Source organism: Cnephaeus nilssonii (assembly GCF_951640355.1).
Source record: "Cnephaeus nilssonii genome assembly, chromosome: X".
Classification (NCBI taxonomy): Eukaryota; Metazoa; Chordata; class Mammalia; order Chiroptera; family Vespertilionidae; genus Cnephaeus; species Cnephaeus nilssonii.
In genome coordinates, this window is record NC_137071.1 from 90489595 (window position 1) to 90513678 (window position 24084).

The window sequence follows — 24084 nt, forward strand, 5'->3', positions numbered from 1 at the left end:
AATAGGATTTGTTAAAAACTCTATTAGAATAAAAGTCATTTCAAAATCATCAAAATAGCAATCCCATTTCCCTTGAGTACTATAGTATAACACTACTCCCATGGATCCTTTTACAAAAAATGCAAAAATTTTCCTTAAAAGTAAATCCCTATATTTCTAGGCCTCAAAGGGTATGTATCTGGGATCATAGATGAGGCATTAAAACAAAAACAAGAAAGACAAAGTGGGGTGTGATGGAGAATTTTAGTTCAAGTATAAAAATGCCATAATTCTTTTTTTCTGATAGGCTGTACTAGTTTTCATCTTTTATAAATCAAAGACAAAAAACTCTATTGTGTTCATAATCCAAACCAAACTGCGGGAGATTCATTTTAAGAAGCCACAGTGAATGAGACTAAGAAAAGGAGACTTAGGTTTTCATTCTGGCTCTTCCACTAGCTCCTTAGACAACCCTAGGTAAGTAATTCCACAGCAGGGGCCTCATTTCCGCATCCATAGAATAAAGGACTTGGACTTCTCAGGAGTCACCAAACTTCAGCCCAGGTGAGTCTTTGTATGGTCTTCAAGCTAAGAATGCTTTTTATATTTTAAAAGGGTTAAAATCAAAACACAGAGGTGTACATATGATGGAGATGCTATTGGCCCACAAAGCCTAAAAGTAGGATTTGGGTTAGAACCCAAAGATCAACATTTTTAAAGTGTTTTTTCAGGTTACCCTAATGCATATCTAGGTGTAAGATCCACTGGGGCAGATGGTGTCCAAAACCTTCTAGCTCCTTCTAGGATTGGGCATTCTTCTACAAAGTGTGGTCTTCTGATAATACCTTGAAACAACTTTCTTGCCAAAGAGTTTATTTTGTTCTTTGCAAAATGATTATCTCACTATATTTGGATCCCAACTTTGCCATTTGTTGGGTAATCTTAGCTAAGTTACCAAACTCTTATCCTTAGGTTCCCCATTTATAAAATGGGGACACCACTGTCCATCTCAGAGGTTTTCCCTGAGGATTGAATGCAAACCACCTAGCATGAGTTTGGAGTGACATGGATGCTCAATAGAAGATTACTATTATAACTGATTAAATTTTATTATCATTAAATCTTGGCCACTAACCATGCCAAAACAAAATGTTAGGCTACTACCTTTCAAAACTATGTATGAAAAAGTTAGAGCCGTTGTTAGAACATATCCTGTTAACAGAGAGCAAAATCTCTTGTGTTTTTCCCTTCTTTCATAGTGTGAAGGTATCTAGCTGGTAGAACATCACATGAAGGGACACTAGGAATAGACCTGGACAAAACTAAAAAGTGTGAAATTTTACTTATAAAGTTTCTTCCTACTCAGTCAAGCTAACAAAATGACCAGTTCAAGTCCTCACACTTGGTGGCAACAGCAGGTCACTTTTATAGGACTATTCCCCCAGTTGGTTTTGGAAAAGAAGAACAAAGGTCTCTGATTTTTTTAACCCACATTAACTTTTACTTATCATTCAATACTAATGTGCCTTTTATTCACGTAAGAAAGTATTGTATCTCTTACTTTACAAGTAATATCTAGACCATAGGAATTTTCTCCTCTACTTGTGGCGCCTCCCATTTTTTCAATTCTTGAGATCACTCCCAAAGGAACATCAAGTATTAGAGCAGAATCCTGTAACGGACAAAAAGATAAACGTCAATATTTCTGTCAGTTTAATTAAAACGTAAGTATAATAAAAAACAAATTTAAAACACCCATTTTTTATAAATAAAAGTATGATATAGACTATGCATGAAAGAGTAAGCATTAAAATAATCAGGGCTACAACCAAAATGCATCCCCCAAATGTGCCATTCTGCATTGCCTCCACAATGAAGATTAAACTCCTAGGTATACAATTCAAGGGCCCATGATGCTGCTTCCAGCCTGTCTTTGCAGGCTTCTATCCCATGTCATTCTGTGCACCAACTAAAGTGAACATCTTTACTGTTCTTCAAATATTTCATCTACAATCAGGCCTATGTACTCTGTGCATGGTGTTCCCTTTGCCTAGGACCGTGGTCGGCAAACTGCGGCTCGCGAGCCACATGCGGCTCTTTGGCCCCTTGAGTGTGGCTCTTTCACAAAATACCACGGCCTGGGTGAGTCTATTTTGAAGAAGTGGCGTTAGAAGAAGTTTAAGTTTAAAAAATTTGGCTCTCAAAAGAAATTTCAATCGTTGTACTGTTGATATTTGGCTCTGTTGACTAATGAGTTTGCCGACCACTGGCCTAGGATGATCTATCTTTTCCAACTGCCAAAATTCTTCCCGTGGCTTCAATCTAGGCTCAGCATGCATCACCTCTCATGAAGTCTTCCTTTCTAATTAGATCACATACTATTGACCACTTCCTACTCTGAAGTTCTACAACATTTGATTTAGACTGCTGTTACACCACTTGCTTCACTCTATCTTGTTAGCATGAACTTCAATGTCTGTTTCCCCCCACTAGAAAACAAACACCTAGAAGACGTGCCTATCTTAGGCATGAGTGCATTTCCCAAAGCGGAAGGACCTGAATGTATAGCAATGCTTCTCCATCATTTCTTATCCAATGCTGGCTGCAAAGGTTCCATAAGACTGCTGGCATGATAAAATCACGTTAGCGAAGTCATTCTACAATCCTTGCAACAAGGTAACAGCAGCTACCGTATACAGAATTCCTTGTCTGTGCAGATACTGCAACAGGGGCTTGACATGCATCATATCATTTTATCCTCACAACCATTCTGGATGTAGGTGAAGTATCCTATTCCGGGATGTGGCAATCAAGGCTTAAAAATCTTCAGTAACTTGCTTAGAAAATCTCAACCCTTGAGGAAGGGTTGAGATTCAAGATGAGGTCTCGGAACACACATCAAAGGAGCCATGAAAATAGTCCTACACTTTGACTCCACAACTGCACTTCTAAGAACTTATATTACAGCTATGGCACACCAGAAGGAAAAGCTGTATGCATAAAGATGCTCAAGGGAGCCAGAGGTGAACATCAGGGTGTAGAAAATTACATTTATTCAACTCAATTGAATTAGCATGCAGCTACTAAAATAATTATGTACATGGAAAAAAGAAGTTTAAATAGAAAAAAAGAAGCATACAAAATACACTGTGACTACAACAATGTAAAATACATATTCATATGTAGAAAGATGGGAAGGGCTTCACAATTTTTAAAATCTAATATTTTCTTTAATGCTGTGTTAGATGACTTTGATAATAAAAAAAATTTAAAGGTGCTTATTAAATTTTTGTTTTTTAAAAGATGTCTTTTCAGGGATACAAATAAAAATTAAGTTTTTTCTCTTACTTTAAATCATTCTCCTTAAAACACAAAATAAAAAATTAAGCATTTCTTCATAAAATATAGTTCATGGGTATTCCAGACATTCAAAAAGAATAAGACTGTGGTGCATTCATGCTATGGAATGCTACTTAGCTACAAAGATGAATGTACTGTGGATACATGTGACACCTGGAAGAATCTTAAGAGCATTGTGCTAAGTGAATAAAGCCAATCTCTAAAGGTCATATGCTGTATAATTCCATTTATAACATTCTTGAGATGACAAAATTGTAGAGACGGTGGTTGTCAGGGGTTGAGGGGAAGGAGAGTGTGGCTATAAAGGGGTAGAATGAGGGAGTTGGTTTATATCTTGACTGTTGATGATAATTACATAAATTTATAACTGGCATTAAAAGTGACAGAATTGAATGCAAAAATGTACAAAAAAAGGGCATGAAAAAACTGATGTGAGAGAAACCAAGATGGCAGCATAGGTAAACACCTGAACTTGCCGCCTCGCACAACAACTTCAAACCTACAACTAAAAGACAAAACGGATATCATCCAGAACCACAGGAAGGCCGGCTGAGTGGAAAATCTACAACTAGAAGGAAAGAGAAAAGCACACTGAGACTCAGAGGACCTGCGGAAGTAAAGGCAGAGATACGGAGGCGCGCGTGCGGAGAAGGCTGGCAACTGAGTACACAGCTGGATTTTTCAAGCCAGAGGGAGACACAAGCTCCCCACTGCTCTGAACTCCAGTTCTGGGTGAGACTCTGGGGACCCATACTCATACGGGGAGAAAGTGGACTGTTTGGCAGCGGGCGGAACTAGAGGGCGCCTTTCCCTCAGAGGTGCTTGCAGCGATTACCAAGGGACACTGAGACCTGGGGGCCTATTAGGGCAGGGATGACGGGAAGCCATTGCTGTTTGCTCCGCCCTGAGACTCTGCCCCATCCATACTGTGCGCAGAGGCTTTTGCATATGAATGGCCTGGTCTTTTGAAATCTAACCTTACCTATCAAACCTGCAGCTGAGTCAGAGAGACCCAGAACATCCAAAAGAAGGCCCAAGGCCCCACAGAAGCTTGTACTGCTTCACAGCTGGGCCTCATCTGGGCACCTCCAAAATCCAAACAAAGAAGAGGAATCTGCAGATCTCTCCATAGCTCCTGCTGGGTGGCCTTAGACAGAGGCTAAATTTGCACCTCCTTGGATATCCAAGAGCCAGTGGTCAGAGTGGGACCATCCAGATTACAACTCCTCAGATCCATAAGGGAATAAGGGACACACTCAGGGGGAAGACTCAGTGAGCACCAAAGCCCCACTGAAGCAAGTCTTGTCGCATAAGAGTGTCTCCAGCACAGAAGTTCTCCCATCGTAGACACAGCTGATCCTCACAGCCAATTGGCCTGGAGGTCAATTTCTCCCAGTGATACCAACAACAATCAAGGCTTTAACTACAACAAGCCTGTGCACACAGCCCACAAAGGGGTGCACCAAGAGTGTCCACCTCAGGTAATTGGGGAGGCTGAGCCACTGGGCCCTATAGGACACCTAGCACACAAAGCCACTCTATCAACTCAGGGAAGCAGCCAAAATGTGGAGACAAAGAAACACGTCACAAATGAAAGAAATGGAGGAAAGCAAACTACTGGATATAGAGTTCAAAACCACGGTTATAAGGTTTTTCAAGAATTTTCTAGAAACCGCCGGTAAATTTAGTGAGACCCTCGAGGATATGAAAAAGGACTAACTAGAAATTAAACATACACTGACTGAAATAAAAAATAATATACAGAGATCCAACAGCAGACTAGAGGATCACAAGAATCAAGTCAAAGATTTGAAATACAAAGAAGCAAAAAACACCCAACCAGAAAAGCAAAAAGCAAAAAGAATCCAAAAATATGAAGATAGTGTAAGGAGCCTCTGGGACAACTTTAAGCGTACCAACATCCGAATTATTGGGGTGCCAGAAAGAAGAGAGAGAGCAAGATACTGAAAACCTAATTGAAGAAATAATGACAGAAAACTTCCCCCACCTGGTGAAAGAAATAGACTTACAAGTCCAGGAAGTGCAGAGAACCCCAAACAAAAGGAATCCAAAGAGCACCACATCAAGACACATCATAATTAAAATGCCAAGAGCAAAAGACAAAGAGAGAATATTAAAAGCAGCAAGAGAAAAACAGTTAGTTACCTACAAGGGAGCACCCATACGACTGTCGGCTGATTTATCAACAGAAACTATGCAGCCAGATGGGAGTGGCAAGAAATATTCAGAGTGATGAATAGCAGGAACCTACAACCAAGATTACTCTACCCAGCAAAGCTATCATTTAGAATTGAAGGTCAGATAAAGAGCTTCACAGATAAGAAAAAGCTAAAGGAGTTCATCACCACCAAACCAGTATTATATGAAATGCTGAAAGGTATTCTGTACGAAGAGGAAGAAGAAGAAAAAGGTAAAGATAAAAATTATGAACAACAAATACATATCTCTCAACAAGTGAATCTAAAAATCAAGTGAATAAAAAATCTGATGAACAGAATAATCTGGTGAATATAACAGAATCAGGGGCATAGAAAGGGAGTGGACTGACAATCCTCAGGGGAAAAGGGGTGTGGGGGTGCGGTAAGAGACTGGACAAAAATCATACACCTATGGATGAGGACAGTGGGGGGGGTGGTAAGGGCATGTGGTGGGTGGAGTGGGAACCGGGTGGACGGGAGCTATGGGGGGAAAAAAAGAGGAACAACTGTAATAATCTGAACAATAAAGATAAAAAAAAAACTGATGAAACTGTATTGTGCCAATCAATTTCCTGGTTTTGATAAAGCAGTACAGTTATTGCAGAAGTTTGGTGATGCGTACACAAGAACTCTCTGCACTACTTTTCAAAGTTCTTGAAAGTTTATAATTATGCCAAAATAATAAGTTGAAAAGTATAAGAGTATGGTTATTATAATGTAGAGAAAAGAGCACACGCTATTAAGTTGGACATAAATGGTTCAAATCTGAGTTTTGACATTTATTAGCTGGATGATTTTAACAAGTTACTGTATCTCTCAGCCACATTTACCTGTAGAGTAGGGATTATCCTATCTAATAAAGAGGGAACATGCTAATCAACCATCATGCCATCACAAAGATGGCAGCGCCCACAGTCAATAAGGAGGGAATATGCTAATTGACTGCCACGCCCTGAAAGATGGTGGCACCCACAGCCACAAGATGGCAGCACCCAGTCCCCTCAGCCCCGCTGGGGCAGCAGGCACGCAGCATGGCTGGGCCCACCCCAAGGCGGGTCCAGCCGCTTAGCGTGCCTGCCTCCAGAATCCCTCAGTCCCCTCAGCCCCCCAGCCGCCCAGGGCTGGCCCGAGGTGCAGGCAAGCCTCGGATGGCGGCTGCCCAGCCACCTAGGGCCGCCCGAGGCTCAGGTAACCAGGGCCAGCTAAGGCTTGCGCTGCTGGCAGTGGCAGCAGCAGAGGTGTGATGGGGGCATTGCCTCTCACCCCTGAGGGCTCCCAGACTTTGAGAGGGGGCAGGCAGGATTGAGGGACCCCCCATCCAGTGCATGAATTTTCATGCACCCGGCCTCTAGTTAGAGATAATGTCCATAAATTATCTGGCATGGTGCCTGTCATATGGTAGCTAAAAATCAATGGAAGTCATTATTACAGCAAAGAATCCCTTATTATTTGAAAGACATAGCTGTGCTATGCAACTAGAGTGGCTCAGTATGCTTTGGCATGTAGCTACAGGTCTTTCTGTTTGTACCTTTAAGGAGGCATTTTTTTTAGCTGTTCATGGAATAATACACCTCACTACATGACTGAAATCCAAATCCCTAGATAAAAAAGACACTACTCAGTAACCATGTACATATATAGTTTTATATTATAATGTATTTATTTCTCAATACAATCTAGTTATTAAAACATACTGTCAGGCAGTCTGTTATTATGCTTAGATTATATTGAGATTTATTAGTGTCTGTTCAACTGTATTCCTAAATGCATAGAGTAGACATTAAATAAAAGGTTGACACTCTAATAGCAACACAGAAGCAAGAATACAAAAAAAGGGAGAAGAATTAAAAGTGAGATGAGACTTTGCTGTTCTTTGTCCCTGTACTAATATAGTGGGAATTCTATAGCTCTGATTGTCCTGACCCAACACAAAACATAAAATGGGACACTGAGGCCCTGGCTGGTAAAGCTCAGTTGGTTGGGCATCGTCCTGCGCACTGAAAGGTTGCCAGTTCGAGTCCAGGTCAGGGCACTTGCCCCGGTTACAGGCTGGATCCCTGGCAGGGACGTGCAGGAGACAACCTATCAATATTTCGAACTCACATGGATGTTTCTCTCTTTCTCTCTCCTTTCCTCTCTCTCTAAAAATCCATAAAAATCTGAGGAATCTCAGAGGGGAGGGGAGCAGAGGGAAGAGATTAACCAAAGGACTTATATGCATATATACATTGCTCATGGACACAGACAACAGGTTGGTGAAGGCCTGGAGCAGGGCAGGAACCGGGTGGAAGGAGGCAATGGGGAGGGGGGGAAGATGAGGAGACATCTGTAATACTCTCAACAATAAATATTTTTTAAAAAGTTTTAAAATCTTTTAAAAAATGGAACACTGAGGAAAACCAATCAGCTCCTGACCAAGGGCACCCACAGTCTAATGAGGCTACATGCCATGTACTCCCTGAATGACAGGTTCAAAATCAGATAACCCAGCCGGCCAAACTGGAAGATCCAGGAATAGGAAAACTAGCTTCCCTCTCTAGAAACCTAAGTCGTCACTATCTAAATATCATTACATATTTAAGGATTCTCAAAGGTCCATTCTAAGTCACAATTCTGTGCCTCTGACCTCTAAGTATCTAAAATAGTTCATCAGTAAATATAGCAACCTAAAAAGATGGATTCATTTACTATCTCTCTCTTGAGTGTATACTGAGTAACAGAAACTGTACTGTTCCCTAGGGACCATGGAGATGAAATAAGATACAGACATTGCCCTCAGGGAGCTCAAGGCCCAGTGTGGGAGATAAGACACATGTATCCAAATAACCACAATGCTAAGATGCAAGTGCCAAAAACCATAAAAAAAGGTCCAAAGTGGAATGAGAGGTTATAGGAGGGCAAGATGATTTCCTATCAACTGGGTCACATGAAGGTTCTGTGGTGAAGATAACATTAAAGATGATACCTAAAAAATAGAATAATATCAGTTGGAGATTACCCTTCCATGAACAGGTAACAATGATATCAGTTATCTATGTGGAAAAACATGGGGATTTTATATTTAAAAGAACACACACACAAGTAGGCCAGGGCCAGGTTTAAGATAGGGTGGCGCCGAAACCGGTTTGGCTCAGTGGATAGAGCGTCGGCCTGTGGACTGAAGGGTCCCGGGTTCGATTCCGGTCAAGGGCATGTGCCTTGGTTGTGGGCACATCCCCAGTGGGGGGTGTGCAGGAGGCAGCTGATCGATGTTTCTCTCTCATCGATGTTTCTAACTCTCTATCTCTCTCCCTTCCTCTCTGTAAAAAATCAATAAAATATATATTTTTAAAAAATTTACCAAAAAAAAAAATTTAAAAAAATAGGGTGGCTGCAGAATTCTCTGGGGAATAGTACTCCAGGGCTTGGATCAAGATGACTGGGTTCCATGGAATGTGTTTTGAGAAGAGAAATTCAATGACAGAATGATGGTTTATGAAGACTCAACTAGCAGCACTGAGCACTCCATGAATGGGAGTAGAGGGCTAAAATTCTGTACCTCTAAGTGTCTCAATGTGTATAGAGGACTATACCCATTCCTTGGAATCCTAGAGGCTAATGTTTTAGTGCAAGTGAGAGGCTATGAGGATCTGAAAGTGGAAAGTGACTAAGGTGGAAAGCAAAAGGAGATGAGTGTCTGGGGAAGAATCAAAGATGACTCAGATTTAGACTCAAGTGCCTGGGACAATGATGGTCCTACCAAGAGATGTGAAGAACATAAGAGGAGGTTCTGGAGGAAGATTAACTTTGTCAATTTTAGACACACTGGGTTTGAGGTTATGATAAATTATTCAAGAACAGATATCTAGAAGGCAGCTGGAAATACAGAACTGGCAGAGATCCCAAAGGCCACTCAAACTAAAAACATCCAGAACTAAACAAGTGATGTTTCTCTCTCCAAACTCCATCTTCCTGTCTCCATGGCTGGCACTCCAGTTACCAAAGCTGGAAACCCAGGAGTCATTCTTGTCATCACCCTTCTCCATTATCCTTAATCCAATCTCTCATGTTTCCCTCTTAAATAAATCTCCAATCTATTAACCTCTCTCCAACTCTACCAGAAACTTCTCTGGACCACTGGAAAAGGCACAGTGGTCTCTTTGCAGCTACTATTACTCAGCTTATAATCTGCTCTCCACCCAGCAGCCTGGGTGATCTTTTACAAAAGTAAATTGATGCTATCATTCCTTTTTTTTAAACCTCGTCTGAAGCTTCACATTGCTCACCTCTAAACACCCAAACCCTTAGCAGAGTCTACAAGGTCTAGGTCATCTGGCCATCATCAACCCCTCTTGCTCATCTCTCACTGCTGTCCTGGCACCCAACCCATCCACACTGTCATCTTTTCATGATCTCTTTAGTCTCAGGGCCTCTCATATGCTGTTCTCTCAGCTTATTTTCTCCAACCCAGCTGCTGCCCAGCATCTAGGTAACTCCTATTCATTCTTCATACTACGGGTCAAGCATCATTTTCTCAGGACAATTTTGCAGGCTCCTTAAACTGTTGTACCCCTGTACTATTCCCATGCAACCTACCACAGCTTGTTGTTATATATATTGGTGTGATTATCTAATTAACATCTGTCAATGGCATCAGAACTAAAGCTTCATGAGGGAGAGACTATGTCTGCTGTGTGCACCACTATTTCCTACCACCTGGCACAGTGCTTGGCACACAGCAGGCTCTGAAACAGTCAATGAATAAAAAAAGATCAGGACTAGAGCTATAGAATTGGAAAGCAAATGACAGCTGAGAAAGAAGAAGTTGAGTAGTACAGAACTCTAGGGAAATATACAGAACTCTAGGGAAAGAAATGAATTGCAATAAAGGCAGGAGACAGAAAGAAGCAGAAGAGCCAAGAATGCATTTTGAAAGGAAGGAAGGCGTAATCAACAATACCTATAGCTGCAGAGAAGTTAAAAAGTTGAGGACTCAACCAAGGCCACTGGAACTGAGCAGTGAAAGAATAGTTTCAATAGAGAACAGAAGCCAGAACACAAGAAGTGAAGGAGTTAATAGACCGGAAGTGGAAGCAGTGTGGACTAATTTTTTAGAAGAAGTCTGGCAAAGAAGGGGAAGAAAGAGGATAGTAGTATCAGGGGGTAGCAGGGATGCAAGAAGGTGTTTTAAAATAAAGAGACTGGAGTAGGTCTGTGGGGTGAGGGGAAGGGGAGGAGCCAATGAAAGCCACAAACATAAGATGTAAAGAATAATGGGGCACTAAGGCTCCAGAGAAAGGCTCAAGTAGAGGGATTTGCTTTGGACAAGATCTAGGTCCTTCCTCTCAGATAGGAGAGGAGGAAAGGATATGTGGAAACACACATCATCAGGTGATGGAGGGAAATTTATAGGAGATTTGTGAGGATGACTTTTAACTTTTCAACACAGCAAGAGATGAGGTCAGCTAAAGAACATGGAGAAGGTTAGTCACTGATATGAAGGGGGACGTAACGAGAATTCAATTCCAGATTAAAAGAATTGCCAAAACAGCAATGAGACCCTTTCTGCAGCCTAAAATGCCTGAACTGGTAGTGGAAATAATTAAATCCACAATATAACCTTCAACAGCAGGGCTCAATAGCCCCAAGAGTCTCAAGTTTAGAGAATGGCAAATTGGGATGGTATGGTAACAAGGGACAAGGGACATAAGTTATTAGCAGGAATTGTTATAAACTGAAAACAGCGTTAATTTTCCAGCAGCAATATATGATTTAAGATTGGAGTTTAAAAGAATACCTAGAGTGTGGATGCTATGTTCCCACTGATGTTCTTACCTACAGACATACTAGGATGTTTTATTATTCTAGTCTTTTTAAGATTATTTCACCTCCTTTAAAGAAAAGAGGTACCAAATCCACTAGAAAGAAGGACTTTAAAAAAGAACAATCTTGAAAAGTTTCCAATGTATTTTCCTGAAAAGATAAATACTACAGGAATCCTCTTTGTTCATGCTTATAATGAATTGGTTGGGCCTTCCCTCTGGAAAACATACAGGTCTGGCTTTGAAATGTCCACAATGGAAGGTAAACTTTGCCTCCCTTCTGGGTGGTATCCAAGACTTGCAGCTGAAATTGCAGCCAATTAGAGAGATCATGGAACCTAAGTGCGGCCACACTTGTTAGATGCCCAGCTTTTGGGTGGCATGATACCTACCACCTGTCCAAAACTCATTTCAGAACCAGATATTTTTGGGAGAGTCTGATGGACATGCAAGGTATCCAGCCATCTCAATTCTCCAAGTCCTGCCTCTGCACTGGTAAACCATCAAAAGCAAAGTAAACAGACTTGTTCTTCTGGTCCCACACAGAAATACCTTTACTGAATAAAAGTTAATGTGTGTTTTGTCTTTATAGAGGGTCTTGCATGGTATCCAAGAATCTTTGGGTGATACTCTGCCTGAAGAATAGAATCACTATGCTCCTATCTTTTAGAGGAAATCCTAACAACAAATTTGTCCTTGAATTTGATCCAGGAAGAGGTATTATTTCTGAGTTATCAACCGAAAATGAAAACTATATATATATATATATATATATATATATATATATATATATATATATATATATATATAACACTTTTCTCATCTCATCAGCAGTCCTAATTCTAGAACCAAATTATACTGCTAAGGGTTGGCAACTACTTATTTGAAAGGCTTAAAAGCTTCCTCTCCTTTAGCTTTCTTCACATCCCCTATATTCCATTCTATTTTTAAAAGAAGTGTGTGGAATGACCAGGAGTGAGAAATATCAATCTTCAGATGGTGATTACCTCTGAAGTGAAGGGAAGATGGGAATTCTTCAGCTAGGTGTTGGATCCTCAGATGGTTGTTATCCTTTATAAATTTTGTTAAATATTTCAAAATATTTTTTCAAAATGTGTGGTGGTGGTGGTGGTGGTGGGAAATGATGTTCTAGGTGGAGAATATGTCCTGAAGGAAAATCCAGAGGGGAGAAAGCATAGGGCTTGTTTAGGGAACAAGCTTGATCCAGAGTGTGTGCTGGGGCTGAATGACAGCTAGAGCTAGAATATAGAGGGAAGAGAGAGGAGTGGAGAAGGGGTGACAATGAGGCTGCATCCACATTACATGGAGAATGACATCAGATGTGTATTTCAAGAAGGGAAGTCAGATTACAGCATGTATGATGGATTAGAGAGATGAGTTGGGGGGAGGGGGGTTGCAGAGGATTGTAAGTACCTGGCCTAAAGAATAGGAAATGAGGAAGGAAAGGAGCCAATGAGAGTTTCTGAGCAAAGGAATGATAAGGTTGTGAGAATGTCTTAGGGAGCTAACAAGAATAGAGTAGGAGAAATTACTGCAATAGCCTGGGAGATAGGTGCTGGTGATAAGACCTTGGACTAGGGTGGGAAAATGTAACGAAGACTGCAGAGGAGAAGGGAGGAGGGGATTAGAGACGTGATTCTAGGGTGACTAGAAGAAAAGTAACACCATCAAGAGAAACATAATGCCAAAAGAAGGAACTGGGAAGGGAGAAAGAGCTGAGGAATTTTGGTTTGGCCATATACCTGGGCTGCCAGGTGGAAAGTCAAGGAAACTCCAGCAAGCAATAAGAAATGAGAAACTGGGGTCAGAAGAAAGGTCAGCACTAGAAAACAAAGCCAAGGGGGAGGGAGTGTCTAGGGAATGGGCTGGGTAGCGTCTGCTTTACCTGTCAGCTGTTGTCGGATGGGATGAGAGTGTGTGGAAAAAGTCTTGGTAAATTCAAGAGCTTTGTTAACATCTGGTGTTATCTGTAGAGAAGTGACTGGAGCCAGGGAGAAGATGAAGCCAAGGGGCAAAGAATGAATAGAGAGAAGTGTACTGAGGATAGGGAGTTGGCAAATCTTCCATGGGGAGGTAGAAAGAGGAGCAAGAGAGACCAATCAGATTCACATCATCACAAAATCTGTTCTACCTGGGCTCCCAGTGCCTCCTAAAGAGCACCCTGCAAGTCTCTGTTCATTCTTTTTTTTTTAAATATTCTTTATTGATTTCAGAGAGTTTCAGAGAGGGAGAGAGCGATAGAAACATCAATGATGAGAGAGAATCATTGATCAGTTGCCTCCTACACGCCCCTGCTCAACCACTGAGCCACGCTGATTGGGCTCTATTCATTCTTTATCTTACTAAACTCTGTAACATTTCACACCATGCTCTACTCCTTACTTCTTGAGATTTTTCTCTTCTACTGACTTCTACCAAAGCCTTCTCTCAGATTTTCTACTGCCTCTTCTTTCTCTTCTCCAGTGGTTCTGCTCTTCCCATCATGGAAAAATGTTCATGTCCCCTAGGGTTCTCTCCTCAGCCCACATCTCTCTGAGAGTAATCTTGTGGATGTACATGATTTTTCCCAATACTGATATGCTAATAACTTCAGAAACCTTAGTCATGTTTCCTACTGCTTCTGAGCTATTTCCACCTGGTTGTTATACTGCTGTAAGTCCACACATTCAGACTTATTTTCCCTGGGGTTTATCTCCAACACATTCCTTCTCCTATAATGTCTATTTTGATGACTGGGAGCAGTCCCAATCATTCAAGCCAAAAAATCACAGGAATCATTCTCAACTCGAATATTTTCTTCAACTCGCGCCTCTAATGGCCATGCAAATCCTGAATCTCTCAAGACGGTCCCCTCCTTTCTATTGCAACTAGGGCTGTATTAGGCTCTTATTGCTAACCTGGAAAACAAAAATAACTTCCTGCCTCCAGTCTCTCTCTCCCTAATGTATCATACATGCTGCAACCTGACTCCTCTTCCTGAAATACACATCTGATATGTCATTCTCCATGTAACATGCATACAGCTTCATTGCCTTCCATTCTCCAATCCTCCCTCTACCCCCTATATTCCAGCTCCAATAGACCACTCAGCCATTTCCACCATATATGGTATTTTTTCATATTGCTATACATGTGATATGAAAACTCTCTACCTGATATGATCCCCCACTTTCCCTCCTGTCCAGGAAATTGATACCATTCTTCAAGACTTGGTTCAAATATTACCTCCTCTGTAAAGCATTCTATGACTCATCACACAGTTAATCATCCTCTCCCTTGTAACCTCACAGCATTACGCAACCACTGCAGATTTCACCATCTTATACCACAATTACTCATCTCCACATCATTCACCTGGCATGATGTTAGATTCACCACAGGACTCAATGAAAGTTTCTGGAATAAAGATATGAACGTATGAATAAGCAAAGAGTCAATTTGTCTTTCTCATCCTCTATAGCACCTGAACTCAAAGTGTTCCTAGAAGGGAATCTGGAAGCACCCCTCCCATGGTAGTCTACCAGATTACAAAGTATTACATGCCTAAAGTGGCCTCTACTGGACTCACAAGATCAACACCAAGAAAAATTCCTGAGCACCCTCAAGATCAAAAGGTGGCTATGATCTTTGAGATGTAGTCAAATCACAGTGATGAGGCCTGTTCCCTCCCGAATTCACTCATTGGATCCGCTTTTACTGAACACCTACTGTCTACTGGACTCTGTACTAGCTAGGCACAAAGGGCCAAAAGGACCCACCATTACTTAGGACCACAGACAAAGCAGCATATAAGTAAGACAGAATTCCTTTATTTAGCACAGCCTGATTGAGTACCTTTGTGTGCCAGTCTCTGTCCTATGTGCTGAGGATAGACAAGCATTCCTGTCCTCAAAGAACAAGATAAAGCAGTGAAATATATAAAATAGGAGATAGTGGCAGGTGCTCAGGAGAAACAAATAAATATGGAAGGGAGAGAGGAAGTTTTGGGAGGGGAATTACAAGTTTAGACAGAGTGGCCAGGGAAGGTTTCATAACAAGTGTTAACATACAGATATGAGAAAAAGGGCTCTGAGGACACAAAGAGGTAGTGATATCTTTACGGGAAGCTAGAGAAGGCTTCAGAGAGGACATGATTTTGAGGTGGGTTCTGAAGGATGAATAGTGGCTTCTGAAAGGGCATTCAGGTACAGTGGGAACAACACATGCAAGGGTACAGAGACACGGGAGGACTTCTCAGGCTGGGAAAAGGGAAGAAAGAGGCTTTGTGTAGTTTGAGAACAGTATGGGAGATGTGGTAAGAGCCAAGACAAGAGAGGTTAGGAGGATTTTTATGCCATATAAAGGAAAGTGGATTTTATTCTATGGGCAGTAGGGTGCCAACAAAGGTTTTGGAACTGAGAAGTAAGCTGATCAGCCTAGGTCTAAGGAGGGTTGCTCTGGAGGCATCATGCAGGCCAGAGTGATGGGGGAAGACCATGAAGGAGGGCCACCATGACAATCTAAGGAAATGACTACTGTGCTTGGACAGCTGACTCGGAGTCAGACTGCACTTCCACTGCAGTGTTTACATACCTGAAACAAACAGGTGTCCACTTCAAAATGCCAGTGAGATGACAGCTTTGTCAAACAAAAAATTCATATTTTGCAAAATAATCCACAATTAATGTTGTTTTTTATAACTTTAAGAAACATTATGATGACTGTTTTTGGGCTTCTACATAACCACGTAAGTGGCTTTCTTTATATGATGTTTTCTGCTATTAGCTGCTTGTTTTTATACCTGGACTAAATGTTGTGTCCAATCAGTCAAAATGTTAATATAAAACTTAGTGGAAGAAGAAAAAAATTAGAAGTCAGTGTCAAATGGGCATTTTATTCACCCATTCAGCACTAATTCCCACCTTCTAGAGTATCATATGAAAACAAAATAAAGCTTGCTAAGTGTCCTCCCAATTATAAAAGGAGTATATGCTCCTTCCAAGTGGAAGGGGGAAAAACCAAAGCATGCCTAATTCCATCTGTTCTCCAAATACCCCAAGTACTAAAACTTTGGGTGTATTTCCTATGGCCTCTTTTCTACAGGTAGCTTTTTTGTTTTACATCATTTAGAACACACAATATACACAATCTTGTCATAGCACCAGTTTCAATAATTTTTCCAGTTCATCGTTAATGACAGCATAAAATGGAATCAGGCATATGTGTGGCTCAAGCCAAAAGTCTCAGAGGTGAAGGCATTATAACACTTGCATTAATTCTAAATTTTTGATGAATCTCCCCTACACAGTATTAGCATAAAATATTTTAATCTGTCCCAGTGTGACCCTTGGGAGCTGTACTGAATGAGTCTAATCTGTGCTTCACAGAAGCCACTTCATACATTCCAAGGTAGCTCTGTCATGTCTCCCTTTGTCTTCTTCTCTTCACATGAAAGATCAACATTTATTTTGATCATTGCTCATATTGCAGCACCTTTACTAGCCTGGTTCCCTTTGTCTGAACCATCTCTAGTTTGTCACTGTTCCTCTTAAAATATGGCATCAGGATGTGAACACGACACTTCAGATGGGACTACCATCTCATTTTGTCTCACCGTTATTATACTTTTCTTAATTCACCCTATAGGTCTATTAACATTTTAATCAATCATGTATAATTACTGGGTCAAATAAGAATGGGCCCCTGTTGAAACAAACCTCTTCCATCTTTATTGATACAACTATAAATGTTATTTATGCTAAACTTCATATTATTAGTTTCACTCCAAAATCCTAGCTGATTAAGATAGTTCCCAATTCCAATTCTGCTATCTAGCACATTGGCTAGTTTTGCGTTTTTCACATATTGGACACGCATGCTTTCTATGTGCTCATTTGCACTGCATTAGAAACACTGGAGGCAAAGGGCCCACACTACAAGATGTGAGTGACTGCCCTTCCTGGTTGGTAGCAAGCTTTTAATACACAGTCTATAACTCCACCTAAATGTACTGCCACTATTCGGCCCATGTTTCTTGGTTGGGGTCTGTTATATGACTTGATTCAATTAAGACAATGTGAATAATACTTCCAATGGTTTCTTTCTTTTCTTGTTACTTAAAAGTCATCTATTTAAATGATTAATTCTAGAATTGCTGCCAATTGTTGGAAATAGTTGACATCTAGCTCACTGCTCCGTTAATTTCCAGACTCTTATTTTGCAAAACGAGGAACATTTGTTTAGCTCCAGTCTTACTTAAAAGCCTGAATAGATTCACATAAATAAAATATCCAATCTCAGGACCCTATGGGTCTATGAATATTATAGAAGTAAACTCCTACAACTAAGGCAGCAGGAGTAATAAACAGAATTTTTCAGACTTTGGACACAATACTGAACATAAAAATAATCAAAAGATGCAATCTAATCTAGATTAGAACTGTCCTGAAGAAATTGCAGGGTAAAAGCAATAAAACAAAAGTGAGATTCCCCCAACAGTCTCACTGTCTCCTGTGTAAAAGCTGCTGTTGGGCTCTCTTCCATGTACCCTGGATGTATTCACTCCCCCTTGGTCCATCTCATCAAAGTAAAGCTGTCCCTTCAGGCCAGCCTGAGCAATGGCGACCCACCACATCTACTATAGGTCCTTCTGTGACAGTCACAGAGGCCATTCACTCCTTCTTTCCCTTCTGGAGCATATTGTCTCTATCTCATCTTTCCACCAGTGGAACATTACTTAAAATGTTGTGGTAAACATTTTGTGGCTCTGGAATGAAAAGGTAGAGTGGCATTAAGCCACACCATAGTCAGTCTAGTTCTAAACTGCTACCTGATGATTTGTAATCGAACACTTAAAAAGTTCTAGAGAGGTGGGCTTGAACAAGGGATTCACATCAGTATTTTCTTCTGCGATGTTTTAAAAATTACAACTGTGCCTGGACCAAAGAGCTAGATGTTCTGATGTAATAAATCTAGGACACTATAGTGTTTTTACGCTCCACAGGTGAATTTTCTCTGTGCTTCTTCTAAAGAACCACTGTTCTACACCCACCTAACTTCTCCAAACTAGCAAGTGGGTACAGTTACTAACCCCTCCCCACTATTATGAGAGACAAAACTTAATTTTTAAAATTCACTCTATTCCTACATATATAGGTGTTAGTGTGAAATAAGCTTTGCATAAGCCAAAAATTAAGAGTTGAGAAGCAATGTATCCCCCATGTTAATCTGAGCCACAGTCAATCTTGCAAGTTAGAAGAGAAACAGTTTAGCATTATCTTTAACAGTTAGGGTCATCTTTATGGTCTTGGATTCTACTTACCGTTTCCAAACTTCTTAAATAAAGACGATAATTTGTGATGTAAACTCTTCCCTTAATGGGGCCATTGAAAGGACATATGTAAATAACTTCTTTGTCTATTAAGATAAAAAAAGTACCCTAAAATAATGGAAATATATACCAAGATATACAACAAATGGCACTAATTTAATATAAACTATTTGGCTAAGAATAACTACAATAAAAGTCACTGAAAAGTTTGAAAGCAAGCATTGGCAATGTTTCTACATTACCATGCTCTGTCCAGTGAGGCCGTTAGGGAACGAGTGGGGCCACACGTCACCTGTAGGCACTAGTGGTGCTTCTCTGAGCTTGCCCACCATGTTATCACTACGTGGGGCAAGGGGATAACAGCTGGAGAGCAAAAGTGAATGAGGATACTGATGCTGCTACTCTCAAGAGGTTATAAAGGTAACTGCTGAGCTATTTCAACCAGAGGATTGCAATTCTGTAGGACAGTCTCATGGACTAACCACCAGATGGGGTTTGAGGTTTGCCAACCTCTAATCATACAAACATTGTGCTGTTTTTAATAAATGAAAGTCAGCAGTAGAGAGGTTTCGATAGTCTACTCTTTCTCTTTTAATAGTCCAGATGAGAGTTTAGCTAGATACATCTCAAACATTTAAATGATATAAAACAGATGGCCAAGAGAATAGTACAATTTTGGTAGAATCAAACATAAGGAGAAACTAAATTAGGAGAGTTAATTTATTATAAAAATGTATCTTTCTCTTATCTTTCAAGGATGTCCTTGAATGTGTTAATGGCTTTTAATTTTTTAAAACAAGCTTGAAATCCCTTTCTCCTCAGGTGCTAAATGAAAAATACCCAGTAAGGCTACCTCATGCTAATTCAGTTACTACACATCAGTTAAGGTTTTGGCACTGATACAGAGCATCAAAACTTTATATATGAGAATCACCAAAAGTAAGCTATCCTCTTTGCTCTTATCCAGAAATTGGAATGCTTGCAAGTCGGTGGACATGAAATAGTTTCTCCTGATGCATGGTTAACTAATTCACAAAGGCAACATATCTATGACCTTAATCTAATTAGCACCATCCATTTAAGCTAAACAATCAAGATCTTAGTCAATAAACCAAAGGTTCCCTGAAACAATGGTAACTATATTATCACCAAATATATGGGAATCTGAGAGGGAGTTGACCCTAATGTAAAATGTGCAAGCCTACAATATCAGCCCTTGGCTCAGAAGCTGTCAGATGTGTCTGTATTCTTAAACCAGAATAATCTGGTTCTTCCAAAGTAGATACCTTCCTCTTAATATGAATTTGTCATGAAAAAATAAGTCAACAATAAAATTATGACATCAATATTACTAACTTCAGTTATCGGGCAAATGAAAGCTATTTTAAACCATTATGGTTCCCTACATTTCAAAGAAGAGAATACTGAGATTTTAAGCCTTTAACTTGATCATTTTAAAGCATACATCATAGTCTAGAAAACCTTAATATAATTTTGTCCTTATAACCTCAAGCCATGAGAGCTTATCACTCCAATAAGTAACCTTCAAGAGATAATCCACATTTCCCCAAAAAAATAATTATGTCTTTGATACAGAGAAAAGTATATCATTATCCTGGAGAGCACAAAGCTCTTGAAAGAACTCTTTGATCAAGAAACTAATACACAGAGTTCTCTCCATATTAACACTTTTAAACAAAGCTAGCTTATTTGTCTAAATTTGACTTCTAAGAACATGAGGAATAGAAGCCACCTGATCCTGCTGGACCTCTCACCAATTTATGCAAATCCTAACTTCACAGGATCCTTACCAGTAATGCGAGTTTCTCCTGGAAGTCGAGGAACAGCCTCACTGAGATCCCGATTGACTCCATCTCTAGAAGTCTGTAAATGAAACAGTGGCATCAGAAGTAATGATATTACATTTGCTCAGGTTTTCAAGCAACGTGAAACACAACTGACCAGAAATATACTTTATAAAGGAAAAAATACAGAGAAATACTTATCATTATAGAACATTGGCACAGAAAATTTAAACTAAAACATACCCTCAAAATTCATTAGCAGTGATAACTTTTAGTCTGCAAATAATATTAGCATGCTTTTAACGAATATTAATTTTAAACACCCCTTCCAAGCACTTCACTATTAACAGCATTCAGAAAAATGACAAAAAGTAAATATTAAATGTCTTCTATAGATACATGTATACTGTGAGTTTGTTTCATATTAAATATTTAGTCATTTATCTTTTTTGTTAAGAGTAGAAATGAAAACTTCTTTCAATGGGGCCTTACCTGAGCCACAGTAATCACAGACTCTTCTTACAATGCCAGAAAATAACCTTTATTACATATTGGGTTTCTTATTTTACTAAGATCCTTCCTCATTTAGGTAACCTGATAAGAGGAAAGCTGTTATTGAACTTTGGAGCTGACAAGAGGCTTAGGTACCATCTACACAAATACTTGCCATGTCTCTAGGCCTCCTGGCTTCAGAGGTATTTCCAGGCCTGTGCCTTATTCACAGCAGCTCCCTCAGGGAGGCAAGTAGTAACCACTGAAATGCATAGTGAAGTTCTAAGTGTAATTTGACATAATTGGCCATTGTGACCCGGATGCCTGGTAATGTGTCTCTCAATCTATTCAACTGCCATAGTGTATTCATAGCAATGACGGGCTGGCTGTGTCCACTTTAGGGCATATGAGGCACATCATTAAAATTTGTTTGGGCAAAAGGTTTTTCTCAGCATTACTTTTCATTCATTTTTTTCTACTTGTTTTCCAAAATGTCACACTGCAATCATTTCATGTGTGAAGTTAGTTAATACTTCCCTCAAAGGGGTTTTGTGAATGTATTGAATTATCAAGGGCTATGTAAAGTATTATCAAATGAGAGAAATGGGAATTGTATATTTAGGTAATATACAAGCTATCAAAGAGGGGTGCTTTCCTGGGTTCTTAATGATTGTATCTTTTTTATTCAGGCACAAAATGAAAATTCTTAGCCAATTTCCAGTATGTTTTAGTGCTTGCAAGCTAAGCATTTTTAACTAGGAGGACAAGACAAGTTGTCCCCAGCCAGGAATGCCTTCCTCAATAAAGAGCAAAACCACACACCTTATATAAATAAGACTGGAAATAAATTACCATCATCCTTTAACACCACCTCTCACTAACTAAAAACAAGTATAATGAGCAAATTTAATATTCAGTATGCCTTTGAAATATCACAGTTCTGGGTCAGAAGAAAGCATAATTCAACCACAAAATAAGGAAAACACATGTTTGATTAACACAGGATAACATGAAATTAGCATAGGATATACTTTATTTTAATGTTATACCTTCTTAGAGTTACTTATTAAAAATATATTTTTATTGATTTCAGAAAGGAAGGGACAGGGAGAGAGAGAAAGAAACATCAATGATGAGAGAGAATCATTGCTCGGCTGCCTCCTGCATGCCCCCTACTGGGGATCGAGCCCATAACCCGGGCATGTGCCCTTGACCGGAATCGAACCTGGAACCCTTTAGTCCGCAGGCTGATGCTCTATCCACTGAGCCAAACCAGCTAGGGCTACTTTTGTGTTTAGAACTGATTCTTGTACCATAACATTACTAAAATACAATAAAAATGTATGTAATCTTGGTGAGTAAAGAGTCCTTATAAACATGATACCAAAAGCAGAAAATATAAAGGAAAAGCTTGGTAGATGTGATTACATAAAAACTTTAAACCTGTGACTTTAAAAATAAGAACAAAATATTATAAATATCTTTAGACAAAATCCTTAAATATAATTAAAAGGTTGACAATAAACTAGGTGAAAAAGGTGAAGGGGAGTAAGATGTACAAACTTCCAGTTATAAAATAAGCCAGCCACAGAGATGTAGTGTACAGTTCAGGGAATATAGTCAATAAAAAAGAAAAAATAATAATTAGGACAATGACTTGTAATGTATATTATAAAGAGTTGGTTATAATATATAAAGAACACTTATAAATCAATAGAAAAAGTCCTCCAAACATTCCAAAGGCAATTAGGCAAAGCACATGAATAGTCACTTCACAAAAGAAATACAAATAAACAAAAGCACATTTTCTTCTTTTTTAAAAGACCAACCTCGTTAGTAATCAGGGAAATACAAATTAAAAGACATCAGTTTTCTCCCTTTGATTGCATCCCCCTACATGGCCATTGGGAGTGTAAATAACCTTTGCGGTGGATAATCAAGAAAATGTATCAAAAGCCTTTAAAGGGCCATGAATAAAGCTTATTTTAAATTGATCCCTTACTTCCAATTTATGTTCCAAAATCTCCCTCTAGTTACATAATTTTCTCCTCAATACTTTGAACCATTTTCTGTTAATATTGTATTTGTTTTAGTCATGCAACTATTTTATCATCATAATTAGAAAATAATGCCAATATTCAGGAGGGTTTTCCAATATCTCTTTCAGAAAACTTTCAGGGGAGAGGGACTGCCTATACCTCAAATGTAATATTCACAACACAGAGATTCTCAAAAATGAAGTTACATGAAAGGATTTACAAACCAAACTCAAATAAAACATATAAGGTAGCCTGTTTTTTCTAGAACAAGGTGGGATAATAAAACCACATGTATTGAAGTATTTACATTATGTGAACGAATAATGTAATTAATAATTCAATAAATTCAAAATGACTGCCTAATATGAAAAGAGAAATGCAGAGAAAGAGATGGGATAAATCTGAAAACACGACTTACCCTCTTAATAGACTCATTTTCCAAGGAGTGTGAATTATATTTAGAAGTTGGTGCAGAAGCCATACTGGAACTCTACCAAGAAAGACAACATTCAATGTCAACGGAATTGTATGCAATTTCAGACATATGTACACCTGCTATTTAAATATTGTAATTGAGAACTAACAGTACTACACTTTACAGGCCCTATTTCTACTGTATTCTCCAGTGGGAATGACACACAGAAAGGACTAGGCACAGCACCAATCAAGGACAGAGCTCTGTGAAAGGTGCAGGGCACTATGGAGGAACAGGAAAGGGCAGCTAGCTATGTATGCATGAAGGAGCCCAGAGGAAGATCGCACACATATTCCTGGACTTTTTATTCACTGCATTCAAATAGTCATCTAAAAGAATTTAATGTTTAGCAACTGTGCAGCAGCCTCAAATTTCCACATTTCTTAATTTTTAAAGATTATTTAGAGGCAGCGGAGCAATAAAAAGGGTAGACAATTGAACTCACAGTATTTTCCCCTTTAAGAATTCTATTTTTGTCCTAGCTGGGTTTCTCAATGGTTAGAGTATTACCCCAAGGATTGAAGGGTTGTGGGTTCGATTCTGGTCAAGGGCATGTACCTTGGTTGCAGGTTCGATCCCCAGCA

General features: G+C 39.6%; 1 protein-coding gene across 4 annotated transcripts in view; it reads right to left on the minus strand.

The window, feature by feature from the left end:
* MTM1 (myotubularin 1) overlaps positions 1-24084 on the minus strand; it is a 115456-nt gene that overhangs the window by 65971 nt on the left and 25401 nt on the right. For all 4 annotated transcript variants that reach the window (XM_079764790.1, XM_079764791.1, XM_079764789.1 and 1 more), the window contains exons 2-5: positions 23444-23515; positions 20501-20573; positions 18681-18775; positions 1541-1651 (exon numbers count right to left, since the gene is read on the minus strand). In XM_079764790.1, coding sequence (XP_079620916.1) covers positions 1541-1651; positions 18681-18775; positions 20501-20573; positions 23444-23506 — 342 coding nt within the window. In that variant the 5' untranslated portion in view covers positions 23507-23515. The remainder of the gene's footprint in view (positions 1-1540; positions 1652-18680; positions 18776-20500; positions 20574-23443; positions 23516-24084) is intronic.